The 26,608-nt window shown below is 28.4% G+C and overlaps 2 protein-coding genes across 4 annotated transcripts; one reads left to right on the top strand and one right to left on the bottom strand.

The window, feature by feature from the left end:
• Positions 1-2,874: 2,874 nt before the first annotated feature.
• Positions 2,875-9,831, top strand: LOC127278533 (nuclear pore glycoprotein p62). The gene is made up of 5 exons (XM_051300283.1): positions 2,875-3,041; positions 6,493-6,694; positions 6,899-7,339; positions 9,028-9,271; positions 9,377-9,831. Exons 2-5 carry the CDS (start codon positions 6,549-6,551, stop codon positions 9,737-9,739), a joined length of 1,194 nt encoding a protein of 397 aa, XP_051156240.1. The 5' UTR covers positions 2,875-3,041; positions 6,493-6,548; the 3' UTR covers positions 9,740-9,831.
• LOC127278536 (checkpoint protein HUS1) lies at positions 9,800-25,738 on the bottom strand. 3 transcript variants are annotated; one of them, XM_051300292.1, is made up of 3 exons: positions 25,560-25,738; positions 16,857-17,263; positions 9,800-10,254 (listed from the first exon to the last, which is right to left on the bottom strand). In XM_051300292.1, the coding sequence occupies exons 1-3, from the start codon at positions 25,609-25,611 to the stop codon at positions 9,895-9,897; spliced, it is 819 nt and encodes a 272-aa protein (XP_051156249.1). In that variant the 5' UTR covers positions 25,612-25,738; the 3' UTR covers positions 9,800-9,894. The 3 variants fall into 3 exon arrangements, with proteins under 3 accessions (XP_051156249.1, XP_051156250.1, XP_051156251.1); XM_051300293.1 differs by having other exon boundaries at positions 25,511-25,724; XM_051300294.1 differs by lacking the exon at positions 25,560-25,738 and adding an exon at positions 25,418-25,502.
• Between the last annotated feature and the right edge of the window lie 870 nt (positions 25,739-26,608).

Consider the following 26,608-nt stretch of genomic DNA (forward strand, 5'->3'; position numbering starts at 1 on the left):
GCTGAAGTTACCAACGTTGATTCAACGAATCAACAAACGAATTTTTCGTTTTCAGATTAGTTTAAAGGCCAAGAAGCAATTTTTTTTTATTGAAACTTCTTTCTTTGGTCTCAAATACATCCTCAAACACTTAAAATCCTCAACCAAGGCCAGGAAATATTTAATCTTAGTAAATAAAATTATTTTCGTCGAATCAACGTTGGTCACGTCAGTGTCATATTCAGAAATTGACATCGTAAAGCCCAATGTACAATAGCTTCGCGAAAATCGTTCGCGTATGAAATATATGAGTTCGAAAAAGCCAGATATATTTGTGTCCTCTTCTATCTCAGGAATTTCGTTCGTAAACGCACTGAACTCTATATATCTGGAATGGTGGCCCTTTATGGAGCGGTCACACCTCGGCTGCAGGAGCAGTTGCCCATGGCAACCGTGTAAGAGTAAGAGAGATAGAAGATTTTCCATCTCTCTTACTCTTATACGGTTGCCATTGGCAACTGCTCCTGCAGCCGAGGTGTGACCGCTCCATTATTCTTGAACACCATGCGATATCATTGAAACTTTGCGACACTTCTGATTATTGGTGAGTGCTTGTCAAATCTTTGCAACGATTGGTCTAAACCATTCGATTCAAAGTTCCGTGCACGAAAATCAGTTCAAGAATACACTGAAAAAAAAATTTATTTGGATCAAATTTATTTATTTATTTTGATCCAAATACATCATTTACATGTCTATTATCCAATAAATATGTATTTGAACCAAATACACATTTACTAAACCTAAGTATTTTATTTTATCGTATCAAATAAATAGTTATTTGAATCAAATACAAAATATTCAAATCAAATAAATGGAATATTCAAAGCTAATAAATAATTATTTAAATCAAATATGAAAATTATTTCATTCAATACTGCATGTTTTTTGATTCAAATAAATATTTATTAGCATTAATAAAATATTTTTCTTGAAACAACTAAAAATTTTCTTCAATCAAATATTCGATTATTTGTCATTAGTAATTGTTTTAATTGAAACTAAAACCTCTTTAATTGCGGCAATTATTATTTTATTTGATCCAAATACATAATTTATTTGCATAAAATGTAAGATTTTTTTGATTCAAATAAATCAAAATTTAAATTGAATAAATAACATATTTATTTACTAATTCTTTCATTTTTAAATTAACTTCTTACTCAAATATAAATAATAATGATCGGATATTTTCATTTTTCAACTAATTCATACATAGAATTAATGGTTAAACGCAAACCTGAGAAATAAATAAATCTAACGCATGGGGGGAATCGAACCTACGACTTACTGATTATGAGTCTAACGCTTTACCAACTACGCTACGCACGCTATGTGAAAACGAATGTTAACTTCTTGATGTCATTTAAACTTGCAAAAGACCTAACTCAGAAAAGTGCTTAACATCATTTAGTTAAAATTAAGATATTAAATTATATTTTCCAATTAAATGCAATTAATAAAATATAATTAATTATAAGCTTCATGATTATTATCATGAATCATCCCAGGTGAATTTTCAAAAAAAGTGTAAATATATTTTTATTAAAAAAACGTGTTTCGGTGTTCTGAATCATTGTAAACATTAATTTTTTGTTGATGAAAAAATATTTGATTTTTGGACTTAGAATATTAAATAATATATATATAAATAAATGAATAGTATCAAATAACTCATTATTCTCATTACACTTAAATATTTAATTGGTCAAAATATTTTATTTTCCTTTAATAAAATAGTGTATTAACATTAAATAACGCATTATTTATATTAAATAATTTAATTAATTAGAATTAATAAATTTATTGTATCAAATACTTTTTATTTGTTTCAATAAAACAAAATATTTGAGTGAAATAAATAAATTAATTGTTTCAAGTAAATCATTATTATCGTTTCAAATAAATATTTAATCGATTGAAATATTTTTCTATTTGTCTTGATGAAATAGTGTATTAGGATTAAATAATGAATTATTTGTATTAAATAATTCAGATTATTTGAATCAATTACATAAATTTATTGTGTCAAATACTTTTTATTTGTATCAAATAAACGAAATATTTGAGTTAAATAAATGAATGAATTGAAAAATCGGCAATCTGAAAATTTATATAAAGATCGGAAGAAACTTCAGCTTTCGTTTGCAATTATTTATTTTAAATAAAATCGGACCGATTTTAGTGAAAAAAGCAAATTTATGTTTAATCATAGAAAATCAAGGTCAAAATTTAAAAATTTTGAAAAACGAAATGTACTATAGGAAAGAGCATGAAAAAACCTTCAAAAAACATACCTGCCAAAATTTTTTTTATTGCATTTATAGACAGAAAAAATTCAAATAGTAGGCGGTGTCAGGGAAAACTGATAAGGTTATTCAAGTTGGGTGGGGGAAAGCCAAGATGGATGATGGCTGGTGCACAAGCATCCTATCAGCATTCATTCCCACGAGAAATTTCTCGTGGGAATGAATGCTGATAGGCTGATAGGTGCACCAGCCATCATCCATCTTGGCTTTCCCCCACCCAACTTGAATAACCTTATAAAATTGATCCCTCTCTATCTCCCCTAAAATTTTAAAAAAGTCAAAAATTTTTTTAGGATATTTTACTATCAGGTAGGATAACAATTTTCCCAAGTTTCACTTTTTTTCGAGAAATCAATCTAAGTCTAATGCCGGCAACTTTCTCAGTCGCACTTTTCCTATTAGTTAGAGAGAGACACGTATATTACACTGCATATGCGCTCTCATTGGAAAGCTAATTCCCTTTAGCGAACATGTCACTTATGGTACAGTGACCTTGACAGATGGCAAATACAGAGTTGAGTCTCATTATTACTTCGTGCTTGAATTAAGTGCAACCAAAGTGTACACAGATTGCAGGTTGTTGTAGATGCACCTTGAATGTTCGACTTTATTCTAGACTAACCTAGACTATTCATGAATGTCTACATTGAATTTGATTGAATTTTGTTATCTTTTTAGTGGTGCATTTATAAGGTTAGAATTTATATTGTTTTTAGTGTTTATTATAAATTACACATATTTTATATCCTGACAGCATTTCAGCCACTAAATTTTTCGTATACTCCGCACATATTTTTTGTTTATCTAATTTACGTTTGTTCAATAAACAAAAATGCATTGTTTGAAATGAGGTTACTATTTCACACATATCTGACGACTATATAACAGCGGTTTTTTAAACGAATAGTCAGAGAAAATTGCTATTATTTCTACAAAAATGAACAAAATCAAAAAATAATATATTTGTTGGTTACTGTTATGAAAATATTTATAGAAAATATAATGGTTGAATTTGGACATTCTCTGAGTCCACAACACAAAAATATAGCTCAATTTCTTTTTTTAAATAATACAATTAAGATTTAGAACTTTATTGCTTTATTTTAGAACCTCAAACTTTGTGTTTATTTAATAAATTAACCATTTAGTCCGCTAAGTAATGTCAGTAATTGATGCTAATATTTTATTTAGACTGTTTATTTATTTTAAAAAATCATTTTATTATGTGGTAATTTTAACAAATAATTTATTACTTTTCAGATGAATTTATATTTCAAAAACATTAATCTTTCTAAAAAGTTACATTTATGATTAGTTACTTTTCATCTATGTATTGTTTTGTTTTTCGTCAGGATTTTCGGCCTGCACATTCCAAACAGTACCAAGAATTTGCTCAAATTTTAAAAAAAATGTTCACTTTTAAGGGGGGCGCCTACTTTATAGAAAGTCAAAAAATGTGTACAGGAATTTTTTTCTCAAACACATTAAAATAAATCGATGAAAATTTTTTGTGTATATAAGTTTTCTTATATATTTAAATCTTTGAAGTATAATTTTTTCATTAAAAAAAATGAAATTTAATAATAAATTGAACGTCATATATATATGATGTATACTTACCACGCCAAATTCAAAGCCCATCTGCAATTGCATCTCCGATTTTTTTTCTTTTAGTAGGTACTAATTGAGACTAGCTTCCATGAATTTTTTCAAATTTTTTTAGCTAGCCTTTTTCGAGTTATGGAATTTTGAAAATTGAAGAATTTTCATGACTTTTAATTTTTGAATGCTCATAACTTCCTTAAAAATGCATCAATTTTAAAAGTATTTTTTTCAAAATGTGTGTTTTTAAACTTAATTTAAAAAAAAAATCGAAATTTTTTTTCAAACGATATTACTATCAAAATTGAGTTTTAATGATAAAAAGTCATTTTTCTCATTTGACGTACTGATCGATTTTTTTCAAATTTTTACAAAAAAGCTACTTCTTTTTACGAAACTTTTAAGCCTAGTCCTATAATGGGCAAACGATTTTTACAATATTTTCGGAATTTTTCAAAAATTTTGGAATTTTGAATTTTTTAAAAATATTTTTTTTTTTTTATTACCTACGTACTTTTATTTATTTTGATGCGCTGATTACGAAAATAATAGTGACAATACCCGAAAATTTGATTTTTATGGTCAAAACTATAAAAAAAGTCCCAAAATTTATGGTTTTTTTCGTTTATTGGGTAAAATATGCAAAATTAAAAAAAATGCATAAGATATAAAAAATGTATTTTAATAAGATCTATAACTTCTATATGAAAGTTTTTTTTAATTTTGCATATTTTACCCAATAAACAAAAAAAACCATTAATTTTGTGACTTTTTTATGGTTTATTTCGGGTATTGTCACTATGATTTTCGTAATCAGCGCATCAAAATACATAAAAGTACGTAGTATAAAAAAAACCAAAAATATTTTTAAAAAGTTCAAAAATTTTTGAAAAATTCCGAAAATATTGTAAAAATTGTTTGCCCATTATCGGACTAAGCTTAAAAAGTACTAAAAGAAAAAGATCTCAAAAAATCGGAGATGCAATTGCAGATGGACTTTCACTTTGGCGTGGAATACATCATAAATATATAGGCGATTCCACGTGAGATTTACATATGACATTTTAAATTAAAGCTAAGAACTTAAAGATTGTGTTAAAATTTGATAACTTAAAAAATGTTTTGTGGTTCCTAAAATATGTTAAAAAATGTTCGAGCATATTTTTCTACAACCTAGCAGTGAAGCGGCAAAAAGTGATGATCGATGGCTGATTTGTAAAAAAAACATGCTTGGACCTTTTTTAACATATTTCAGGAACCACAAAACATTTTTTAAGTTTCAAAAATGCAAATTAAAGCTGATATCTTAAAGATTATGTTGTGAACTTGTCAAATCTTTCCATACATTATTCTAGATTATGTCGGAATGTCAAAAACAAAAATAAATAAGAAATAAATTAGCACATTTTTCATTTATATGATTTTTAAATTTTCAGTAATTAAAGGGTTAGTACCGCATCTTTTTTCAAGAAAATCGATTTTCTAAAAACTGCATCTTCTTGTAGTAGATACATGTAGAAATGCTATGGAAACTATTATTTTGGTGGGAAACTTCGGTAACATGTCGAAAAAAGGGGTACAATGTAAAAGTCACGCGCTCATGGAGCGTACTCTTCTCGAGTACAATGTATGCTTTTATGAATATATACCTATATAAATATGAATATATATCAAATTTCACATATATGTACATAAATATGTATATAATGTATCCTGTCGTGTAAGAGGGTATTTTCTTGAAAAAAGACATGGTTTCGTAAATTCGCATTTTCTCAAAACAACGTTTTTTGACCTGGCGGACATCATAAAAGAAAAACTATTGCACCGATTAAGCTCAAATTTTTATGGCTTATTCTACACATATACCGCTATCGTCGGAACTAGAATCATAATTTTTCATTAATATTTAACCCTTTTTTAAAACAATTTAAATTGAAAAAACAAGGTCAAAAATGAAAAAAGTCCGCCATTTTGTTTTTTTTTCATCGAAAATAGTTGATTGTAGTTCCGACGATAGCAACGAGCTTACTTTTCAAGAAAATATCAAAAATTTTATATTTCGAGGACCTGAATTGGGGATGTTGTGTCCGCCAATCACAAGTAGAGGTATTTTCAGGCGGCCATGACAGCAAGATAATCCATAATAAATAAGGAATAAAAATTTTTTTTTAATAGTTTAAAACCCGCCCTTTCTTTAGGTATAAAAAGTTTGAAGTAAATAAAATAAATTTTGTAATAGAAAAAAGTGTTTAAGAAAAGTCACTGAAATGTGGTACTAATCCCTTAAGAAGTTTTAAAAATTTATCAGCTTTTCTTATAATAATTCATAAAAAAAAAAATTTCCAAGAGCTTCTTTGATTCCAAAAATGTTTTATCACAAAAATGATTCTGACATTTATTACCATTTATGATTTTGAAACAAAATATACCTAAAACGTTAAAAACTTTTAATAAAATTTTTTCTCAACCTTTTTTCTTGTAATTCATTTTTACCAAGTTTTATAGAAACTTTCTATACATTAATATGTTCATTAAATTTTAGATTTACATTTGGACTTCATTTTTAACGTCAACAAAAGAATTAAATAACCATATAAAATGACAACAACAACAACAGGATTTACGTTAGGAACTGCCACTCAATCATCAGTGTCAGGCTTCTCTCTTGGGAAAACTCCATCATTAACCACTCAAACAACTCCAGTTGTGGGAACCCTTCAAGCTTCTACGGGTTCTACTTCAACGTAAATATACTGACATATTAATTTTCATGCAGAAAATAAAAGCAAGTTTATTGAGATGAATCTTTTATATCGCATACCTTAAACATTGAAGTTAATAGTAAACTATCCACACATAATTTAAACAAGAATGTTGAGCTCTTCAAAAGGCATCATGTTTACTTTTCTCAATTAACACATTCTGATACTATTTCGTTTTATTATTAGCCCTGTGACCACAGGATTCAGTTTGACTAGCGGAACTCCAGCAACTAGAACAGGATTCACATTAGGCAGCACACCTCAAACAACATTAAGTGGGTTAACCTTTGGAACTACGACACCTGCAGCTGGATTTTCCTTAGGTGGAACATCTACACCTGCAACTGGATTTAATCTCGGCACAAGTGCACCTGCCACTAATACAACAGGATTCAATCTTGGAGGCACAACATCGACCGCAGGAACTGGATTTCTTCTTCCCGGAACGACGACCACTTCCGCCAGTACGGGATTCAATCTTAATGGAGCAACAACATCTTCATCTGGATTTACTTTAGACGCTACCGCCTCAACAGCTACTACGGGATTTAGTATTAGCAAAATTACCACAGCCACCACATCTATTGCCAGTATAGTGCCACAAACTACTTTAGGAACTAACACCACGTAAGTAAAAATTATTTTTATCATGAAAAATACACATGTGATTCGCTCTGACGAAAGGGGACAAACAAAAGAAACAAAAAATTATAAGATAAAAGCACAAGTACCTGGACAAAGCAAAAATTGGAACCAGTAGATGAATAGTAGCAAAAGGAAATTAAAATAGCCTCCAAATTAATTAATAGTATATTATGTGGCAAGCACGTAAAGTAGTACTTTTTAGGTGAGGATGTAATTTTCAGTACGAGCTGTCGTTAGTGCGACGTAGGTAAGACGAAGGCGAGCCAAGTCGAACCGAAGTCGCACAGACAGCGAGTATTGAAATCATCCATTGTTATGAAAAAGTGAAACAATTTTAAAGAAATATATATATAATATAATATATATGAAATAGTATATAAAATAAAATAATAAAAATTGATAAATAAAATAAAAGCAAAACAAAAATTATGCAAAAATTAACAACTGCCTAAAAAAGTCTTGTTTAGGCAGTTAACCCAAACTGCCTTAAAAAGTGCTACTTTATCTGCCCAAAACAGGCACAAAAAAGACTTTCATGTCAATGGCGAAAAAAAAAATTTAAGATACTCTTTAGATAGTTAGCTTTTAGGCAGAATAAAATTTATTAATCGTAGGAGCAAAACAAATTATATAAAACTATTCTTCTAAAATTGGTGTCCAAGTTAATCTGCCGCACATAAATATATGTCATACCCAATTGTTAAACAAAGATTTAATATAATAAGAAATTTCATTATTTCAAGATTTTAATTTAATTAAAACATCTATTATTATTAATTTTGTCTAATTAGTATCCTTCAAAGATAAATAAAACGAAAATACAAACATTTTATTAATTATATTAAATTATCTTAGTACAAAACACCGATAAATTTGAGATCCCTTCAATAGCGTCCAGGTACTGGTGCTTTTACGTTTTGAAAGCTTTAGTTAAAGTTCAGTTAAAAAAAAACTTTAAAATTGATGCATTTGTAAGAATGTTATGAGCATTTAAAACAATTTTTTTCTTCAAAAACCACAAGTTTTAAAAAATTCATTTCTCGTAAATGAGTTGATGAAAAAATTTGAAAAAATCATGAATCTCTTTAAAGAAGTCAAAGTTAACGATATGTTAGAATGGCATGGAACCCCTCATATATAATAGGTATATATATTGGAATCTGAAATCACGTGAATACGCTCACCATTGTCGACTTTGTTTATTTATCTGAAAAATGGTTTTAAAATGTTTAAATTATAAAATCTAACCCGAATTAAATTATTTGAATTTATTGGAATGAAAAAAAAATTTATTTGAATAAATTTTTTAATAAAAAATCGTATTTTTGAATGAAATGCCAAAACGAGTAGCTAGGACTTATTGTTGATTTGGAATCTTGAGATGATGCTTTAAAAGATAATACAAATGATTTTTTTTGGGTCGTAGGAAAAGTTTTTTTTACTTAAAGACCATAGTGAGCGCTTCCTGGTCGTCTTTTCCGCAAATATATAAGTAATTTTGTTGTCTAAAAATTATTTGGAAAAAGTGACCCCCTACCATATCAGGAAATATTTTGAAATATTTTCTTGTTTCATGATAGTAAATTTTTTTGATCCATTTAGTCACCACCTTAGGTGGCATATACTGTTAAATGTTTTTCTGTTGCCATTTACAATGAGCAATGTTGCAGCGTGAGTACATCAGCTAGCAGTGGTCAAGTTGGAACAATTAATTTTTGTCAGCTAGAAGAATCCATCAATAAGTGGACTTTAGAATTAGAGGAGCAGGAAAAGGTGTTTGTGAATCAGGCAACGCAGGTTAATGCCTGGGACAAATTACTCATAGCCAACGGCGAGAAAATCGTTACTTTAAATCAGGAAGTAGAAAGAGTCAAACAAGAACAGCAACAATTGGAACATGAACTCGACTATGTGGTAGGTATTATTGATTTTAATTAGATGATCATTTTTATAGGGGTTCTCTATACATTCTGAATATGAATAGAAAAATAAATATTAAAAATACCAATTTAACTGCAGGTTGGTCAGCAGAAAGAATTGCAGGACTGCCTCGTGCCTCTTGAAAAGGAACTTTCTCAGCTCTCAGTGTCAGATCCGGAACGAGAATACACTTACCGTCTTGCTGAAAGCTTAGACACTCAACTCAAACAAATGTCTGAAGATTTGAAAGAAATTATTGAACATTTGAATGAAGCAAATCGGGCTCAAGATTCGAGTGATCCTATTGTTCAGATTGGAAAGATACTAAATGCTCACATGAACAGCTTGCAGTGGCTTGATCAACGTACTAATCTTCTAAGTCAAAAAATTCAGCAAATCGATCAAATGCACCAAAACTTCCGCCAGGAGAATGAACGAAGTTTCAGTTTAGCTTACAACTAATTTAAAATGGTAAATCACAAATGTAAAATTAAAAATAAGGTTTTGAATAATGTTGACGAATTAATAAATAAAAAATATATTTTTTATTTTTATATTATTTAAATATTTTCTATTAATAAGGCTTCCACTTGATAAGTGTTGTTGACTGTCACCAATCAAGAAGCAATCGCTGGCATGAAGTAGTGTATGGTTAGGTATCCTTCTGAACACAAATGCAAGTTAACTGTCCTGTCATGAAGAATATTACACTTGACACTATCCGGATGTATTATATCCCAAGACAGAAAGGTATGGAATTTTTTTATATCAACACTGGCTGAAATTTCTTCTTCCAAATTTGATCTACACCAGACCTTTAAATTGGGAAAATATGTTGCAATACTTGCAACGTCATTTTCCACTTTAAGAATTAATTTTCCATCTCTGTGTGTCCCTAAAATCAGAAATGGACTCATATTTTTCATTCTCTCAACCATGTTGCGAACGTGCTTCAACTGAGGCATTTCCAGTGATATCTGAAATAATATAACAAATTCTTAGATTCTGTTTAAGTTTCTCTACATCATGAGAATTTATATATTCAATTACACAGGTCTACAAAGTTTTTTTTTATATTTCAGAGTAGTTTCTAATGTATTTTTGTGTGCTAAACACGATCCTGGGTTCCAAATTTGCGTATCACGTCAGGAATTTGAGTAAAGTGGAGGTAAAGTCGTCGTCTCTAAAAACCGTATTTTTGAGGGTTTTCAGTATTTTTTTCTCCTTAACCTGACGTACTAGAGACTTCTATATAGGCTTAAATTAAAGCTTAAAACATATATACTTTAAGACCCATGTGCGCAAGATAAAACAAACTTTTTTAAAAAAAGGAAAAAAAACCCAATAAACTTTTTGGGTGTCTTGAACCTAATTTTTTCAAAATTAAAAATAATATAAGCTTGCTTATAGATTAGAAGTCAATATAGAAGTCTCTAGCACGTCAAATTAAGGAGAAAAAAAATACAGGAAACTCAAACTATTAGATAACAAGTTTCCAGTAAATACGTTCTTTTTTTATCGCTATTTTTATTGTTCAATATTGACTTTAAATTTTTAATTAGCAGGATAACATGTTGAAGTTTACTTTATAAGAAAGTTATTCTCACCATTTTTCTTCGTACGTACTACAGGCGAAAAATAACCTTTTTCTATAAAGCTGAAGTTTTCAATTAAAATGATTTTTAAGGTATTTCTCCGGCTCCAGTGGTGCTTAGATCCTTGCGACTAGTTTATACTAATCAACACCTCACTTCTCTATCGTGTTTTCTCTCTCTTTCTCAAGCGAGTAATATACTTGACTTTCTTGAAAAATCAATAGATAACCTAACTTTTCTACTTCAAAACGTTGTAATTCAAAAATTAGCATGGATACCCCTACTAAAACTTTTTTATATCTTATTCTATTAATTCTATTCTACAATATACTCGTTTTTAAAAAAAATCTATCGATAACTTTTTAAATAATTAAATAAAATTTATGAGTTTTGCATGTTCAGATTAGGAATCGTATGTTAACTGGTGCAACTTTGAACCCAGATTTCTCAGTTTTTAGCATGGCAAGGAGTACTGGGTTTTTTACCACTTATAAAGTACATTATAAGGAACATTTTCCCATAGTTTAAAAAAATTCTAGCGAAAATCGATTTGCCGGAGAAATCCCTTAAGGGAGGGTACCCACACAGCACCTAAACTTTTCTAAACATTTATAAAAGGTATAAGTCCAAACTACGGAATTTTTAGTTGCAATGTTTAGTAAAGATTAAATAAATATTAAAATGTCCGCCATGATTAAATGTTTTAAGCGAAAGTTGAATGAACATTTAAATTAAATGTTTAGCTTTAAGTTCGACTGAACATTTAAAGTAAATGGTTGTTAAATGTTTGGCGAAAATATTTGTGAAAATAAAATAATGATTCCTGATATTTTTTTTGGAAAACGATTAATATTCAAATATACATTGAGCACCAAACTTGAGAGGCCAAAAAATGTATTGCGCAGCCATAGGTGCTTTACTTTAGTACTGCGCGTTGTGTTAAGTTATTTTTTTTACATTTTTTTACATTTAACGAACATTTAATTTACATGTTTAGTCCACTTTCGCTCAAAATATTTAATCTTAGCGGACATTTTAATATTTATTCAACCTTTACTATGTATTACAACTAAATATTCGGTAGATTGCACTTAGACCTTTAACAAATATTCAGTAAAGTTTCGATGCTGTGTGGGTAAGGTATTTAAATTTTATTATTATTTTTTAATGAATGAATACATATTCAATATTATCAAAAATATTGTATAAAAATTTTAAAAAAAACTTAAAAATTCATGTTTTTTTATGAAATAATCATCTGTAATTAGTTTATTTTTAAATTTTCAATATTTTTCGATACACTACTTGAAATATTGATTCCTGAGCAGTAAGAAATGTCTATTGACAAATTTTTTAAATTGCGTTTTAATGTTTAAAAATAATGCCAAGCTTTAAGTAAAATTTTTGTACATCTGGTCTTTAAAGCGTTTTTCTGATACTTGTTATTTTTGAAGTCCGTGATTATCATAATTACTACAAAATCTACTGGACAGTTCTGAAATTTGGTACAGTACTTCTTCACATAATTCCTCAGGTATCCCCGAAAACTTTGAAAAAATTTACTAATTTTACAAAAAATGCATTTTGATTTCTTTGTTTTACATGATTCTGGCGCGAGTTACAGCGTACTCCGCAAAACAACTTTAATTGGAGGCGTCTGAAGAAATTCACATTCACTCGCTCAATTCTCAATATTTGCAATGAAAATTTGGAAAAATATTGTTTAAATCTTGCACTATTATAGGAAAATTGGTTAAATAAATTAACTCTCTCTGTATCGCCAAAAAAAAAAATTATTAAAAATATGCATTTTTTCACCGAATTAACCTTATCCCCCCTTAATAGGTTAGAAAACTTGTTTCATGTTCTCTGTATTTTTTCTGTATTCTGTAGTCAATAAACTTTCGTTTCATTTTTGATTTACTAAAATTGATTAATTCTATCAAAAGTTCTATGATTTTTCCCCCTGTGCGTGACACGAACTATCAGGGTGTCTAGAAAAAAATTCCCTTACTTTTCCCTGACTCCTCCCTGACATTTTTTGATTTTTCCCTGACTTTTTAATAACCTTATTTCTGCTTAATTTGGACAAAAATATGGTTACTAACATATTTAACAATAAATTAATTTCTAATGTTAGTAACAAATAGTAATAAACACCTTTCAAGTTTTTTTAGATTAAAAAATTTTAATTTTTGTAGAAATTTACAGAAATTTCCCTGACTTTGAATGAAATTTTCTGAAATTCCCTGACTTTTCCCTGACCGTTCACGCTTGGCTTTAAGTATATTTAGGTTTTGCAAAAATGGTAACAAAATCGGATAGCGGCATTTTATTCCTCTTTCTTTAAAGCCTTAAAAATCGTAAAGACCAAAATCGTAGCTGATCCTTTTTCCGAGTTATTGTTAAATTTGCAACTTTTACTTAATACCTACCTGACAAGAATCTGTAAATATAAGTTATTTCAATTTAAAACAAAAATGTCACTCACATCTGCTTTTGTTGCGTGAGTACAATACAAAAGGTAACAGGTAGTTCAAATCAGTTCGTCATCGTGTTTCTCGATCGTTTCAGCAGAATCTCCCCATGAGAGAGGCTCGTATGCCGGAGAGTAGTATGTAGAGAAATAACAGTACGTAATTTAAACACGGGATTGTGGAATATTATTATTTTAATTAATATTTCTAATATCTAAATTAGCGTTACAATTGTGTAAGCTTCACGGAGAGAAGAGCTTCAGTATATTCTACAAATGCTCCCTTACATTTTACTAAACAAATAGTTCATTTAACTGACTGTTTAGTCAGTCCAAAATAAATGATACTGTTTAGTAGATTTAACTGACATGGTAGTAAGATTAATTACCCCCTACTCTCAGTGCTGCATTTATTGTGTATTCAAGGATGATTTAGAATTTGGCTAAGAGAGAGATTTTACATCTTGTGTATTCAAAGATCATATAAAATTTTAAAACGGTAAAACTTTAAGTGATGTTAAGGCTTTTATAATAATGTACCGGCTGGTAGTCAAACGTCAAATTGATTGTACAATATTCGCAAGAAAATAAGATATGTATTATAAATCCTAATATTAGCCAAATTCTAAATCATCCTTGAATACACAATAAATGCAGCACGTGTAGCGTTTTGTAGATATTTATAGGTTAAAAATCCATTTGAAATAAAGTCCTACCTGTTCCCGTTTTGGAGAAACCCATTAAAAACGTTTTTTCACAGAAAATTGTAGGGTATTATTTTAATCCTAAAATGGATTAAAATAAGATACAACTCTTTTATCCGTCGTGGATAATAATAATCCATCAGAAGATTAAAATTTAAGTTAGGATGAAAAATAATTGAAATATTCATATATAAATTTAATTCTAAATAGTCGATTATTTTAATACTTTTGGTATTATTTTAATCTACAACGTTTTTTAATACCTTTTAGTTTACTGTGTTTTTTGATAAAGAATAAAATTCTTATAAGAAAGAAAGACAATTTGTAGAAAAATTATATTTATATTATATAAATAATATTTTTATATTTATATTTTTACGTAATATTTTTTTTAGGTCTGCAAAAAATATACACTACCGTCCGAAATTGTGCGAACGCTTACACCGCGAGTCATTGAAAAACATACTCGCGTGAAAATAAAGATAACTCTGAGAGAAATTAACGTAGAGACTTTTCCCTTATAGCGTTGGAAAGCTTATTAAATTTCGAAAAAAATGATACCTATTTGAATGAGATTGCTTAAATAGGTTTAAATATATCATGTTACAAAGTTGAAAAAATAATTGTAATTTTTTGCTTATTTCCTACCTTGACTTTAACCTCTTGCATGGTCCAGGAAAATCGACGAAAAAAATTGTCCTTTAACACAATTATTCTTTGAAATCTAAGCTTTCCATTGATTCCAAGAACAATAAAAAATGTTGACGGGTTTGCCAGTAATTGAAAAAAAAGGACGAGCGTGCACGAAAAAAAATTCGACCGTCAATCGCTCGATTTTCCCGTCTCGCTGCCTCTTTCGTTCGTGCGCCAGGGCCGAAACAGAGGATTTTGATTAGGCGCTTTCCGGGCACCATTAATTTCATTATTTTTGCCTTTTTGTGAACATAAATTATTTGTATAACGCGAAAGATATCATAATTGTGTTATAAGTTAATTATACAGTTATTAAAATTAAATAAATGTAATAAAACTTATATATTTCATTATTAAAATATTTCACATACATAGAGATATTAATTTTTTAATCAATCATAAATAAAATAATTATACAATTAAAGTTTTGTAAAAATTAAAATATATTTATAATCCTTCAACAATTTATTATTAAGAATCAAAAACCTCGTTGGTCAAATTGAATTTTTTAATAATAAAATATATAATTTTTATTACATTTATTTAATTTTAATAACTGTATAATTAACTTATAACACAATTATGATATCTTTCGCGTTATACAAATAATTTATGTTCACAAAAAGGCAAAAATAATGAAATTAATGGTGCCCGAAAAGCGCCTAATCAAAATCCTCTGTTTCGGCCCTGGCGCACGAACGAAAGAGGCAGCGAGACGGGAAAATCGAGCGATTGACGGTCGAATTTTTTTTCGTGCACGCTCGTCCTTTTTTTTCAATTACTGGCAAACCCGTCAACATTTTTTATTGTTCTTGGAATCAATGGAAAGCTTAGATTTCAAAGAATAATTGTGTTAAAGGACAATTTTTTTCGTCGATTTTCCTGGACCATGCAAGAGGTTAAAGTCAAGGTAGGAAATAAGCAAAAAATTACAATTATTTTTTCAACTTTGTAACATGATATATTTAAACCTATTTAAGCAATCTCATTCAAATAGGTATCATTTTTTTCGAAATTTAATAAGCTTTCCAACGCTATAAGGGAAAAGTCTCTACGTTAATTTCTCTCAGAGTTATCTTTATTTTCACGCGAGTATGTTTTTCAATGACTCGCGGTGTAAGCGTTCGCACAATTTCGGACGGTAGTGTATACTTTGTAATATTAAACAATTATTAATACAATTATTCTGCAGAAATACAATTCGCATTTAACCAAACAAAATGTCAACACAATATTTATCAGTGAGATTGACATGCCCAGGATATAAAAACCTATTCAATATTTTTGAATCGGTCCACATTCTTAAAATATCTGATTCACTAAAAGGTGTATTTAATAAGCTTTTTTCTGGGTGGCAACCATCTAATTACAAAAAAATTTATTCTGTGAGAAGTACCTACTTTATGAAATGAAAAGAATTTTATTCTTTATCAATAAAAAGGGAGCTTTTACACGATTATCGAAAGAAAAAAAAAATTATCGACAGAAACGAAATGCAGAAATCTGATTGGTTGTCAACAATCTGCCTAATTGTGGCTAACTAATCAGATTTCTAAATTTTTATTCTGTATGTAAATTTTTTGTGTGACAAAACTAGAGAAGTTTCTCTGACTTCGCTGTTTAGTAGAATCTGTACTAAACAAGATTTGTAGAATATACTTAAGCTCTTCTCTCCGTGAAGGTTACACAATAATAAATCGAATGGTAGTGGAACGTCAAATTGGTTATATGAAATTAGCAACAAAAGTAGATTCGAGTAACATTTTTGTTTTAAATTGAAATAACACCAAGTAGCACGATATATCACCGTGACATCTGGTTGATATATCGTGCTACTTGGGCATATATTTACAATTTCTTGTCAGGTAGATATTAAGTAAAAATTACAAATTCAACAAGAACTCGAAAAAATGATCAGCTATGATTTTGCTCTTTACGATTTTTAAAGCTTTAAAGAAGGAAAAATGAAATGCCGCTATCCGATTTTGTCACCATTTTTGCAAAACCTAAATCTACTTGAAGCTAAGCGTGCGTTAGACACCCTGACTATAGCAACAAAGATTTGACTTTCAGGAAAATACTACAGATTAAGAATTAAATAAATGATTTACGTCAAATTCGGGAATATTAGGTGCTTGATATTCATTCCACTGCCTTCGAGGAATTATTTGAACAGGAACGTCATGAACACACTGTCTTGAATCCATGCTCGAGGAGGGTAATTCGATTTCAATTGTAAGACATGGTTGCTGTTTATTTGACAGTTTTATCTTAGCACTTTTTGCATTTTGTTTTAAAGAAGAGACACTTCTAGCAAGCATCAGTGTGTCTAATTCCAAATAAATTTCGTTCTGCTCTTGATATGCGCCAGTAAGTTCATATTCGTGAAAGAAACGGGCTTGGCGAAGCTCTGCCCAGACTACAGGAACGTGTTCATCACCAATATTGAAGCAAAGAAATTCTGGGGTTAAACGTATCACACACTTTTTCGACATTCGTGATACCGTGTTAACAATATCTGAAAAATATTTTATAATTTTTATGTTTAATTCATATCACCAGTGATAACTACTGTGTTAAATATTTTTTGCTACGCTCATCTGAGAAGTTGAAATTTAAACTCAGAGAACTGTGTGCACAGAGGTTCATTTTCAAATAATGTACAAAGTTACTTTATACACTACGGGAGTATTGAAGAAAATAATTAACCAACTTCACAAATTGGTGTAGCAAAAAATATCTTTAACACACAGATAAAAATGATTATATAACATTAAATATAATTAATTAGTTAAATTATTTGTGAATAGATAAAATAATTCAATTTTTAGGAATGTCAATTGACTTTATGAACTTGAATTCGCTTATGGAAATGAGCAAAATTAAATTTCTTGAATTTAGTTTAAATTTGGTTCATTATGAATTCTGAGAATGATTAAATTTTTAAACACGAACAGCTGAAAATAAACAAGAGCATTAATTGAAACGGATTTAGTATTTTTGTAGTTTTGTTAGGAATTGCTCAATTACGAATGTTTAATTAAGGGATCTTGTTCATGAAGAGGGAAAGAATATTTTCTTGAATTTTTCTGTCCAAGCTTTTATTGAACTACAAAAGAATCTTTTACATATTATGCATGTCTTAAAATATACTATAGTCAAGTAGAATAGAAACAGGAGAGCTATTAACAGTGATCGGTAGGAAACAACTGACCCCTCCTGTTTTCTGATCTAGATCAGTCTAGAAAAACGATTTTTATTTTGACAGATCTACGAGAAAAATAAAACAGAAAGTTTGTAAAAAGCTCTGGTAGTTTTCTCAATAAATTCCTAAAAAACGACTTTAAAATAGACTATCTCACAGGTGATGGCTTTACACAGTAACCTTTAAAAGAAGAGGGATAACAGGTTAAACAAGTAGGGGAGACTTTATGTTCATTTCATGAACATTTTGCTTCCTCATTGTGTGAAGCAAAAAATTTCCTTCCTCGCGGTGGAAGCAGTAAATTTATTTTACTCATTTAATTGATTTAAATTTAATTAATTAAAAATTAATTTAAATTAATCCATTTATTTTAATGCAAGGAATACAATTATTTTACGTTTGAATTTGAATTATAACAAACACAAATTTTTTTAGCTAAAATGAGAATTTTTTATTTTTTAAATTTCATTAATTTTTTAAATTTAACTCAAATATATGGGCGATTCCACGTGAGTTTTAAAGTCGAGGTTTAAAATTCGGGTAAATATATTTTTTTCTTATATTTTGTAGAAAAACATGAAATACGTATTTTTTTGTTTTTGAAAAATCGACCAAATTTTTTAGTTATGAATTTTTGAAATTTGACTTTGCGAAAGTAGACTTTTTTTAATGGCTTATATCTCTGAAAGTATTGAATTTGGTAAAATCTTGCCAAAGAATAAAAGTTTTCTTTTTTCTTCAACTTTTAAGAAATTTAAAAAAAAAAAGTTTTAATTTTTAATGAGAAATAAATTAATATAAACAAATTAATTTCTTTTTAATTTGGGCCCGATTAAATTTTGTTTTTTTATGATTTATACATGCCTGAAAACATACAGAAGATTTTGCAAAAAGAGCCGGAATGGGCCTGATGAGTTAAATAAGTTTAAATGAATTTTTAAAAATTGCGTACAAGCTCCACGTGCGCTACGCTACACAATGAGCCGTGGACAAATTAATATAGAGCCTACAAATTTCAACCGATTTTGACGTTCTTGGTCTTATTTTAAAGATGATATAGGGTAACTGCACCAGTGGTGGATCATGCACCAGTGGTGGATCAACTGCGAGAAAAATGGTCATTTGTGTTTACACGTTTGTAAGTAAATGAACCGCAAGTGTCGGTAATTGTTAAGAAAGTTATACAGATCAATATTACAATTTAAAAAAATTTTTAAATTCATCGCGAAAAAAGTAGGACAACAATTACTAAAGTGGTGACAGAAAACAAGAGTTTTCCTTAACATGTAAGTTAAGAGTATATTTTGGAATAGAAAGCTTTGGAGCCATTTTAGGACAATTTTTAATTCTTTTCACAATAGGAGACATTTCGTTTCATCCCCATAGAGCCCTGAGAACAATATTTACGTCTGTAAGTAGCGCGTGTCCATTGTTTTGGGGTGATCCACGACTGGAACCAAAAAAGTAACAAAATCTAGTGGTGGATCAGTCCTACTTTTCGCCTGTTGACGCATTGTTTTATTGAAAATTTTATGAGTTAAATTTTAGTTAACACTAATTCAAATGTTTATTAATTGTTAACACCTGGGGGTCGATTACGTAACTTTCCCACTTCCCACATCCCACATCTCACTTCCCACATTTTACATCCCACTTCCCAAATCCCACATCTCACTTCCTACATTTTACATCCCACTTTCCACATTTTACATCCCACATCCCATATTTCACATCTCACTTCTCACTTCCCATATTTCATATCCCACTTCCCATATTTCACATCTCACTTCTTACTTCCCATATTTCATATCCACTTCCCATATTTCACATTCCACATCTCACTTCCCACATTTCACATCCCACTTCTCACATTTCAATTTTCACACTTCACATCTCACATTGTACATTACACTTTTCTTATCACGCTTCCCACCTTTTATATCCCACTTCTCACATCTCTCCCATTTCCCACAAGATGTTGGATGTGGGAAGTGGTATGTAAAATGTGGGAAGTGAGAAGTGGGATGTAAAATGTGGGAAGTGAGATGTGGGAAATGGGACGTGGGAATTGAGAAGTGGGATGTAAAATGTAGGAAGTGGGATGTAAAATGTGTGAAGTGAGAAGTGGGATGTAAAATGTGGGAAGTGAGATGTGTGAAGTGGGAAGTGGGAAAGTTACGTAATCGACCCCCTGATTTCAAATTGTTAAATTTTTGTTGAATTAAAATACCCAGAATTAATAAATGTTATTTATCATTGAAACTGAAGCTTTAAGAGTTTCTATTTATTTATTACCAAAAATTCTAATAAAAAGATGATTAATTAATATTTAGTCACATTATACCTATAGAAATGAAAGAGGAGGGGATATGGATAGGAAAGTGAATTTGAAAATCTGTCCGTAAAGCCTTATAAAAGTTGCAAAACGTCTCAGTCTCGTAATTTTAAAATGCAATGTTTTTTAGTATGATTTTTTAAGTGATCCACCACTGGAGCAATCTATAACCATGACTGGTGCAAACAGTGATCCAGAATAGGATCATTGACAAATTATCTTTGCTGGAGCATTAAAGTAAACGTAGGTGTCAAAATTAAGTCTAACCTTGAAGGAAATGTCTATTGGAACTATCTGGTCCATAATACTATAAAGAATAACCTCGAATTTGTCTAAAAACAACCTATACAGAACTTCAAAGTCAAAATAAGAAAGTTAAGGGGCTTAACTGATCCACCACTGGTGCAGTTACCCTAATTCTGCATAACGTCTTTGATTTGTTTTTTAAAAAAAAAATTCAATTGTTTAAACAATTTTTATAAACAATTTTAATGATTTTAGTTCCTCATTACGAAATTAATGACATATTGAGAGAATTGTGCAATATTATTAGTGAGTCGGTATCAAAACTACACAAGAATTTTCATAAAAAAGTTATATTGTACAAAACATAAAAATTGTTATTTTTTACATTATACTTTTTTAATGTTGTTTTTATTTTTTGTAAATTTTAACTTTTTTGTAAATGAAAAAAAAAATTTTTTAATTTGTTATTTTGTACATTGAATTTTTTTTTGTTTTTTCTTAACGTTATTTTTTACATAATTTTTTTAGTTATTTTTTACATAATTTTTTTAGTTATATTTTACATAATTTTTTTTGTTATTTTTTACATATAGAAAAAAATTTTTCGTTATTTTTTTGGGGCGGTTTGAGGTGCCCACAAACTGAATGCATACATTGAAACTATATATAAGCTGCATTTACAAGTACAAATGAATTTTAACATTAATTCGTATGCAGTTTAAAGTTTGGGTCAGTTGGGGTAAATGGGGACAAAATCCCTATTTTTCACAAATTACGTAAGTTGCTTCCTTTAAAAGGTAATATTTGCTGGTTTATATTTTTTTAAGTTGTTATTTACATTCCCAGGATTAATTTTATGCAGCAGAAATAAATTTAGATAAGCTTTAAACGCATGAAACTGACTGTCCTTATTTACAGTAAGATTTAAAAAAAAAAATTAAATTTGGGGTAAATGGGGACAGCATAGTTTCTACGAAAGGTTTAAGAAAAACGTTTCCTTAAGTATATTACTGTATTAAGGGATGGAAAAACTTGAAAATTTTTGTCAATTTGGTTAATAATAACACTAAAAATTTGAAAACTCGGAGTAAATGGGGACAACTTGTTATTATTAACCAAATCGACAAAAATCAAAAATTCAAGTGGATTTTTGTTAAGGAAATCATAAGGAATAAGAAAAAATTTTTGTAGGATTTTTAAGTTTGTTTTCTTTGAAATGCGAGACAAAATACTTAAATAAAAAAAATAATAAAAGATATCAATTAAGCAAAAATCAATTTATAAACAAAATTTAAGTTCGTCCGCCCTATTAAAAATTTCTTTCAAGTTTTTCCATCCCTTAATACAGTAATATACTTAAGGAAACGTTTTTCTTAAACCTTTCGTAGAAACTATGCTGTCCCCATTTACCCCAAATTTAATTTTTTTTTTAAATCTTACTGTAAATAAGGACAGTCAGTTTCATGCGTTTAAAGCTTATCTAAATTTATTTCTGCTGCATAAAATTAATCCTGGGAATGTAAATAACAACTTAAAAAAATATAAACCAGCAAATATTACCTTTTAAAGGAAGCAACTTACGTAATTTGTGAAAAATAGGGATTTTGTCCCCATTTACCCCAACTGACCCAAACTTTAAACTGCATACGAATTAATGTTAAAATTCATTTGTACTTGTAAATGCAGCTTATATACAGTTTCAATGTATGCATTCAGTTTGTGGGCACCTCAAACCGCCCCAAAAAAATAACGAAAAATTTTTTTCTATATGTAAAAAATAACAAAAAAAATTATGTAAAATATAACTAAAAAAATTATGTAAAAAATAACTAAAAAAATTATGTAAAAAATAACGTTAAGAAAAAACAAAAAAAAATTCAATGTACAAAATAACAAATTAAAAAAATTTTTTTTTCATTTACAAAAAAGTTAAAATTTACAAAAAATAAAAACAACATTAAAAAAGTATAATGTAAAAAATAACAATTTTTATGTTTTGTACAATATAACTTTTTTATGAAAATTCTTGTGTAGTTTTGATACCGACTCTTATTAGTCAAGGTAAACGACTAATACTTACTTTAATTAATTTTTACACATAGCATTGTTTAAACAACCCTTAATTAACAAATACATAGTACCGCTGCTTTTACATGTTTCAGATTTGGGTTTGCTTTAAGTTTTTTTAAAGATAATGTATTTTTATAATATTTAACAAAATGAATAATTAATTAAATAATTTTTTTATATATATTAACAATTTTATATATGTAAACAAAATATTTTTTTGTTATTTTTACTCAGTCTTTAATGGATTTGGGTAAAATTTGGTAGGCTTATTTATCAGATTAATCTTTCAAAAATGACGAGCGGATTTTTAACCCTTCCTGTGTAAACGTGGGTCATTTGTGTCCCAGTCAAAACCGTTTAGTTAAATATATTTTTAAGAAGCGATTAGAACCTGCTGCTGTCTTCACCTAAAAGAGTAACGTAGGAAAGAGAACTAACGCCCAAAGGTGACGATGGTAGTCCTTTATTGGCAGCAACAATAAATTTAAATATTTTCACTGGGACAGATTTGATCCACGTTTACAGACGGCGTTCACTCGACTCGTAGGTAAGCAACAACATTTTTTTTTGTTTCATCGTGTTTTTTGCAAAACTAAATTCTTTTTAGTCAATTTTATAAACATGTATTAACGGCTAAAGCGTTAAGATATAATAAAATAAACTAATAATAATTTGATAACTTTTTAAAAATAAATTGTGGTTTTACCAATGCATAATACATGATTTATGGACTGTTTTACCTATCCTAACTTAAGCATTTATTATTAAATAAATAAAAATAGTTTTTTTCTTAAAGCCACATAATTAACCATTAACTTCCCGTTTAGAACGGTCAGATATCTTATTTTTTCAAAAAGTTATGATTTTTTAATGAATCGCTGTTTTTTTTTTTTACTAATTTTCTCCATTTGTTTATAAAAAATAAACGCAACAATAATTTTTTTAGCATTTTTATGATTAATATAAGAAGTTAAGGGTTGTAAAAAGTACCATGAATTCTTTTGAACACATCAACACATTAAAAACACAGTGGGACGTTAACGACCCACGTTTAAAGACGGAAGGTGCCGAAAAAACGTTTACAAACAAAGAGTTAAAAATACCCCCCAAAAAAAATTTTATCATTTTTTTTCAAAAATTTTTTTTTAAATAAAAAAATTTAAGGTGATTATTGAAAGTTAAAAAATCAAAAATTCACATTTTAGCTAAAAAAAAATTGGTGTTTATTTAAATTCAAGTTAATACATAAAATTGTATTCCTTGCATTGAAACGAATCGATTCGTATATATAAAGTATATGTTACACCCAAAATTAATTACAATTTTCTAAATTTTTTATTTTTCAAAACATTAAAACCGTTTTCAACTCGAAATGTTTTAAATCAATTAAATGAGTAAAATATATTTATTGCTTCCTTCTTGTTTAATAACACTATGCAACATATTTTTCTTTTCCGAATGGCACTAGTGCCAAAATAAAGTAGGTTTATATAGTAATTAAATCCCCAAAGGATTTTGGGGCGGTATAGATTCTACACAAATAAACCCTACACGAGAAAATTGCGCACCGATAATTTTACAAAAAAAAATCCTACACTTGGACAATAAGCAAAATAAAATTAATTAACAATTTTTTACTTTACAGAATTAAATCAAACATAATTTTATTCTACACATTAAATTGCACACAGGAAAACCCTACACCGTTAACTCTGAAAAAAAAATTCTACACAATAATATGCGGAATAAAATTTAAAAACAAATAATAAAAATTCTAAACGATTAAATACTACAAAATATAACCGTACAAATTAAATTGCACTCAGGAAAACACTACACGATTAATTCTGCACAACTCTCCACGGTTAATTAGAATTTTTTATATTCTATACAGTCGACATGGCAACCCTGTTTTTTCATAAATAAACATACTTATGAGTAAGTATATAAGGTGCAGAATCTTGTGCAGAGTTAATCGTGTAGGGTTTTCCTGAGTGCAATTTAATTTGTACGGTTATATTTTGTAGTATTTAATCGTTTAGAATTTTTATTATTTGTTTTTAAATTTTATTCCGCATATTATTGTGTAGAATTTTTTTTTCAGAGTTAACGGTGTAGGGTTTTCCTGTGTGCAATTTAATGTGTAGAATAAAATTATGTTTGATTTAATTGTGTAAAGTAAAAAATTGTTAATTAATTTTATTTTGCTTATTGTCCAAGTGTAGGATTTTTTTTTGTAAAATTATCGGTGCGCAATTTTCTCGTGTAGGGTTTATTTGTGTAGAATCTATACCGCCCCGTTTATGGTGATCATAAAAATTTTTAATTAAGTTTTTGGCATTTTTTCAACAATTTCCTTGATTTTGCTGCCACGTTTGACAATGTAATAAGATTGAAAAAAAATACTAATTAATGTTCGCTTTATTCTATTTTTGTTATTTACATTGAAAGAAAATTGTTTGTAACAAGAATACATCAGAATATAAAATTACATTGCAAAACAAAGATCAGATAAAAGAAATTCTTCATTTAATCTTGAAAAAAATCATTCATTCGACGACATCTTAACCCAAAATAATCTGATGCTTAAATAATAAAATTATACTTTTTCTGATGATTTTTTTAAAGAAAATTCTATTAGAAAATACTTTTTATATGGTTTTTTAGACTCCAATAATTCCACAAAAAAATGTAGTGCTTATCAATAACATAAATTTTGATGGTTTAAAATTTTACTGGTCTCCTTTTAATACTTTCTTTCTATTATCTCGGTTTTACTGTTGGGCTTTATATTTTCTTAAAATAAAAAAAATTACCATAAGAAAAATTTAAATTTGAAATTCAATTGACTTATTTAGTACCAAAAACATATCACTACCACTTGTTGAAATGTTAAAAAGAAATCTAACCTATAAATCATTAGAATGCGAATAAGTCCTTCATGATGAATGGACTTACTTGTAAAATCACGCATAGCTGCAATGTCAATCATTCTACATCTAAATTTCATGATTATAATTTGACAAGAAACAATTATGTTTATAATATTTGTTTATCTGGATTTTCAATAACAATAATCGGTGTCACATCGGTTTTTTCGGCGATCACTGGTAGCACGGAGTAATAATGTAAATAATGAGGTGGAATAAATGTCGACCAATGAGATGAGTCTAGGGGAATTGGACTTAAGGTGTTAAAATGTGAATATCGTTTTGAAATCTATGTGTTTGATGGTTCGTGATAGTGAAATCATTTATTAAGAAAAATGAACAAACAATTCAATGACAATTACTAAAATGTATTTTTAACTATGTGTGAGTGATGCACATAATTTTTAGAGGTAAAGAATTTTGCGGAATTGAAATATAAGTAAATAACATATTTAAATATACAACTTTAATATCTCTACTACCAACTAAAAGTTTTGAATAAAAAATTTTGGTGTTAATTTTATTTACTCAAAAATTAAATTTGGACAATACTGATGTTAAATTTATTTTTCAAAATTAAAAAATTAACACATTCTATACAAATTAAATTCTTAATAAATATATATATATATATATATATATATATATATATAACTTGGACTCAATCAATTGAACAATAATCAATAATTAAAACAATAATTAAATAAATACATAATAAGTACAACACAAAACAATAAATATAAAATTAAAATATTCATAAAATCGGTTGAGTGATTTGTAAACTTAATAATTTTTTAAAAAAATGTCCAATTACCTATTCTACCAAATTTAGGGTACCTATGTCCCAGCTGGTAGAATAGTGGAATAGAGGAACAGAAAAAGCGAATCGTGGTAATTGTAAGATTGGGATCTAGTGGAAATGCAGCTTATTATTGGCTGCATAACAGCAATAAGATGAAATATTTCTTACGTTGAATAATTTGAGTAAATTTTTTAATTTTAAATATAGAGAATATCGTTATTTTAAAGTGAGTTGGATTCTTGTGTTTTTATATAATATAAAATAATATAATGTAT

The sequence above is a fragment of the Leptopilina boulardi genome, unplaced genomic scaffold (assembly GCF_019393585.1).
Source record: "Leptopilina boulardi isolate dan_hultmark-lab unplaced genomic scaffold, ZJU_Lbou_2.1 LbouV2_204, whole genome shotgun sequence".
Classification (NCBI taxonomy): domain Eukaryota; kingdom Metazoa; phylum Arthropoda; class Insecta; order Hymenoptera; family Figitidae; genus Leptopilina; species Leptopilina boulardi.

What these genes read in the sequence shown, in the direction of transcription:
- LOC127278536 (XM_051300292.1), bottom strand. Translation starts at nt 25,611, where the DNA reads ATGAAATTTAGATGTAGAATGATTGACATTGCAGCTATGCGTGATTTT. An exon ending in AGCTATGCGTGATTTTACAA is followed by an intron (nt 17,264 to 25,559) that starts GTAAGTCCATTC and finishes AATATTTTTCAG; the next exon opens with ATATTGTTAACACGGTATCA. An exon ending in CTAATATTCCCGAATTTGAC is followed by an intron (nt 10,255 to 16,856) that starts GTAAATCATTTA and finishes ATATTATTTCAG; the next exon opens with ATATCACTGGAAATGCCTCA.
- LOC127278533 (XM_051300283.1), top strand. Translation starts at nt 6,549, where the DNA reads ATGACAACAACAACAACAGGATTTACGTTAGGAACTGCCACTCAATCA. An exon ending in ACTTTAGGAACTAACACCAC is followed by an intron (nt 7,340 to 9,027) that starts GTAAGTAAAAAT and finishes GCAATGTTGCAG; the next exon opens with CGTGAGTACATCAGCTAGCA. An exon ending in AACATGAACTCGACTATGTG is followed by an intron (nt 9,272 to 9,376) that starts GTAGGTATTATT and finishes ATTTAACTGCAG; the next exon opens with GTTGGTCAGCAGAAAGAATT.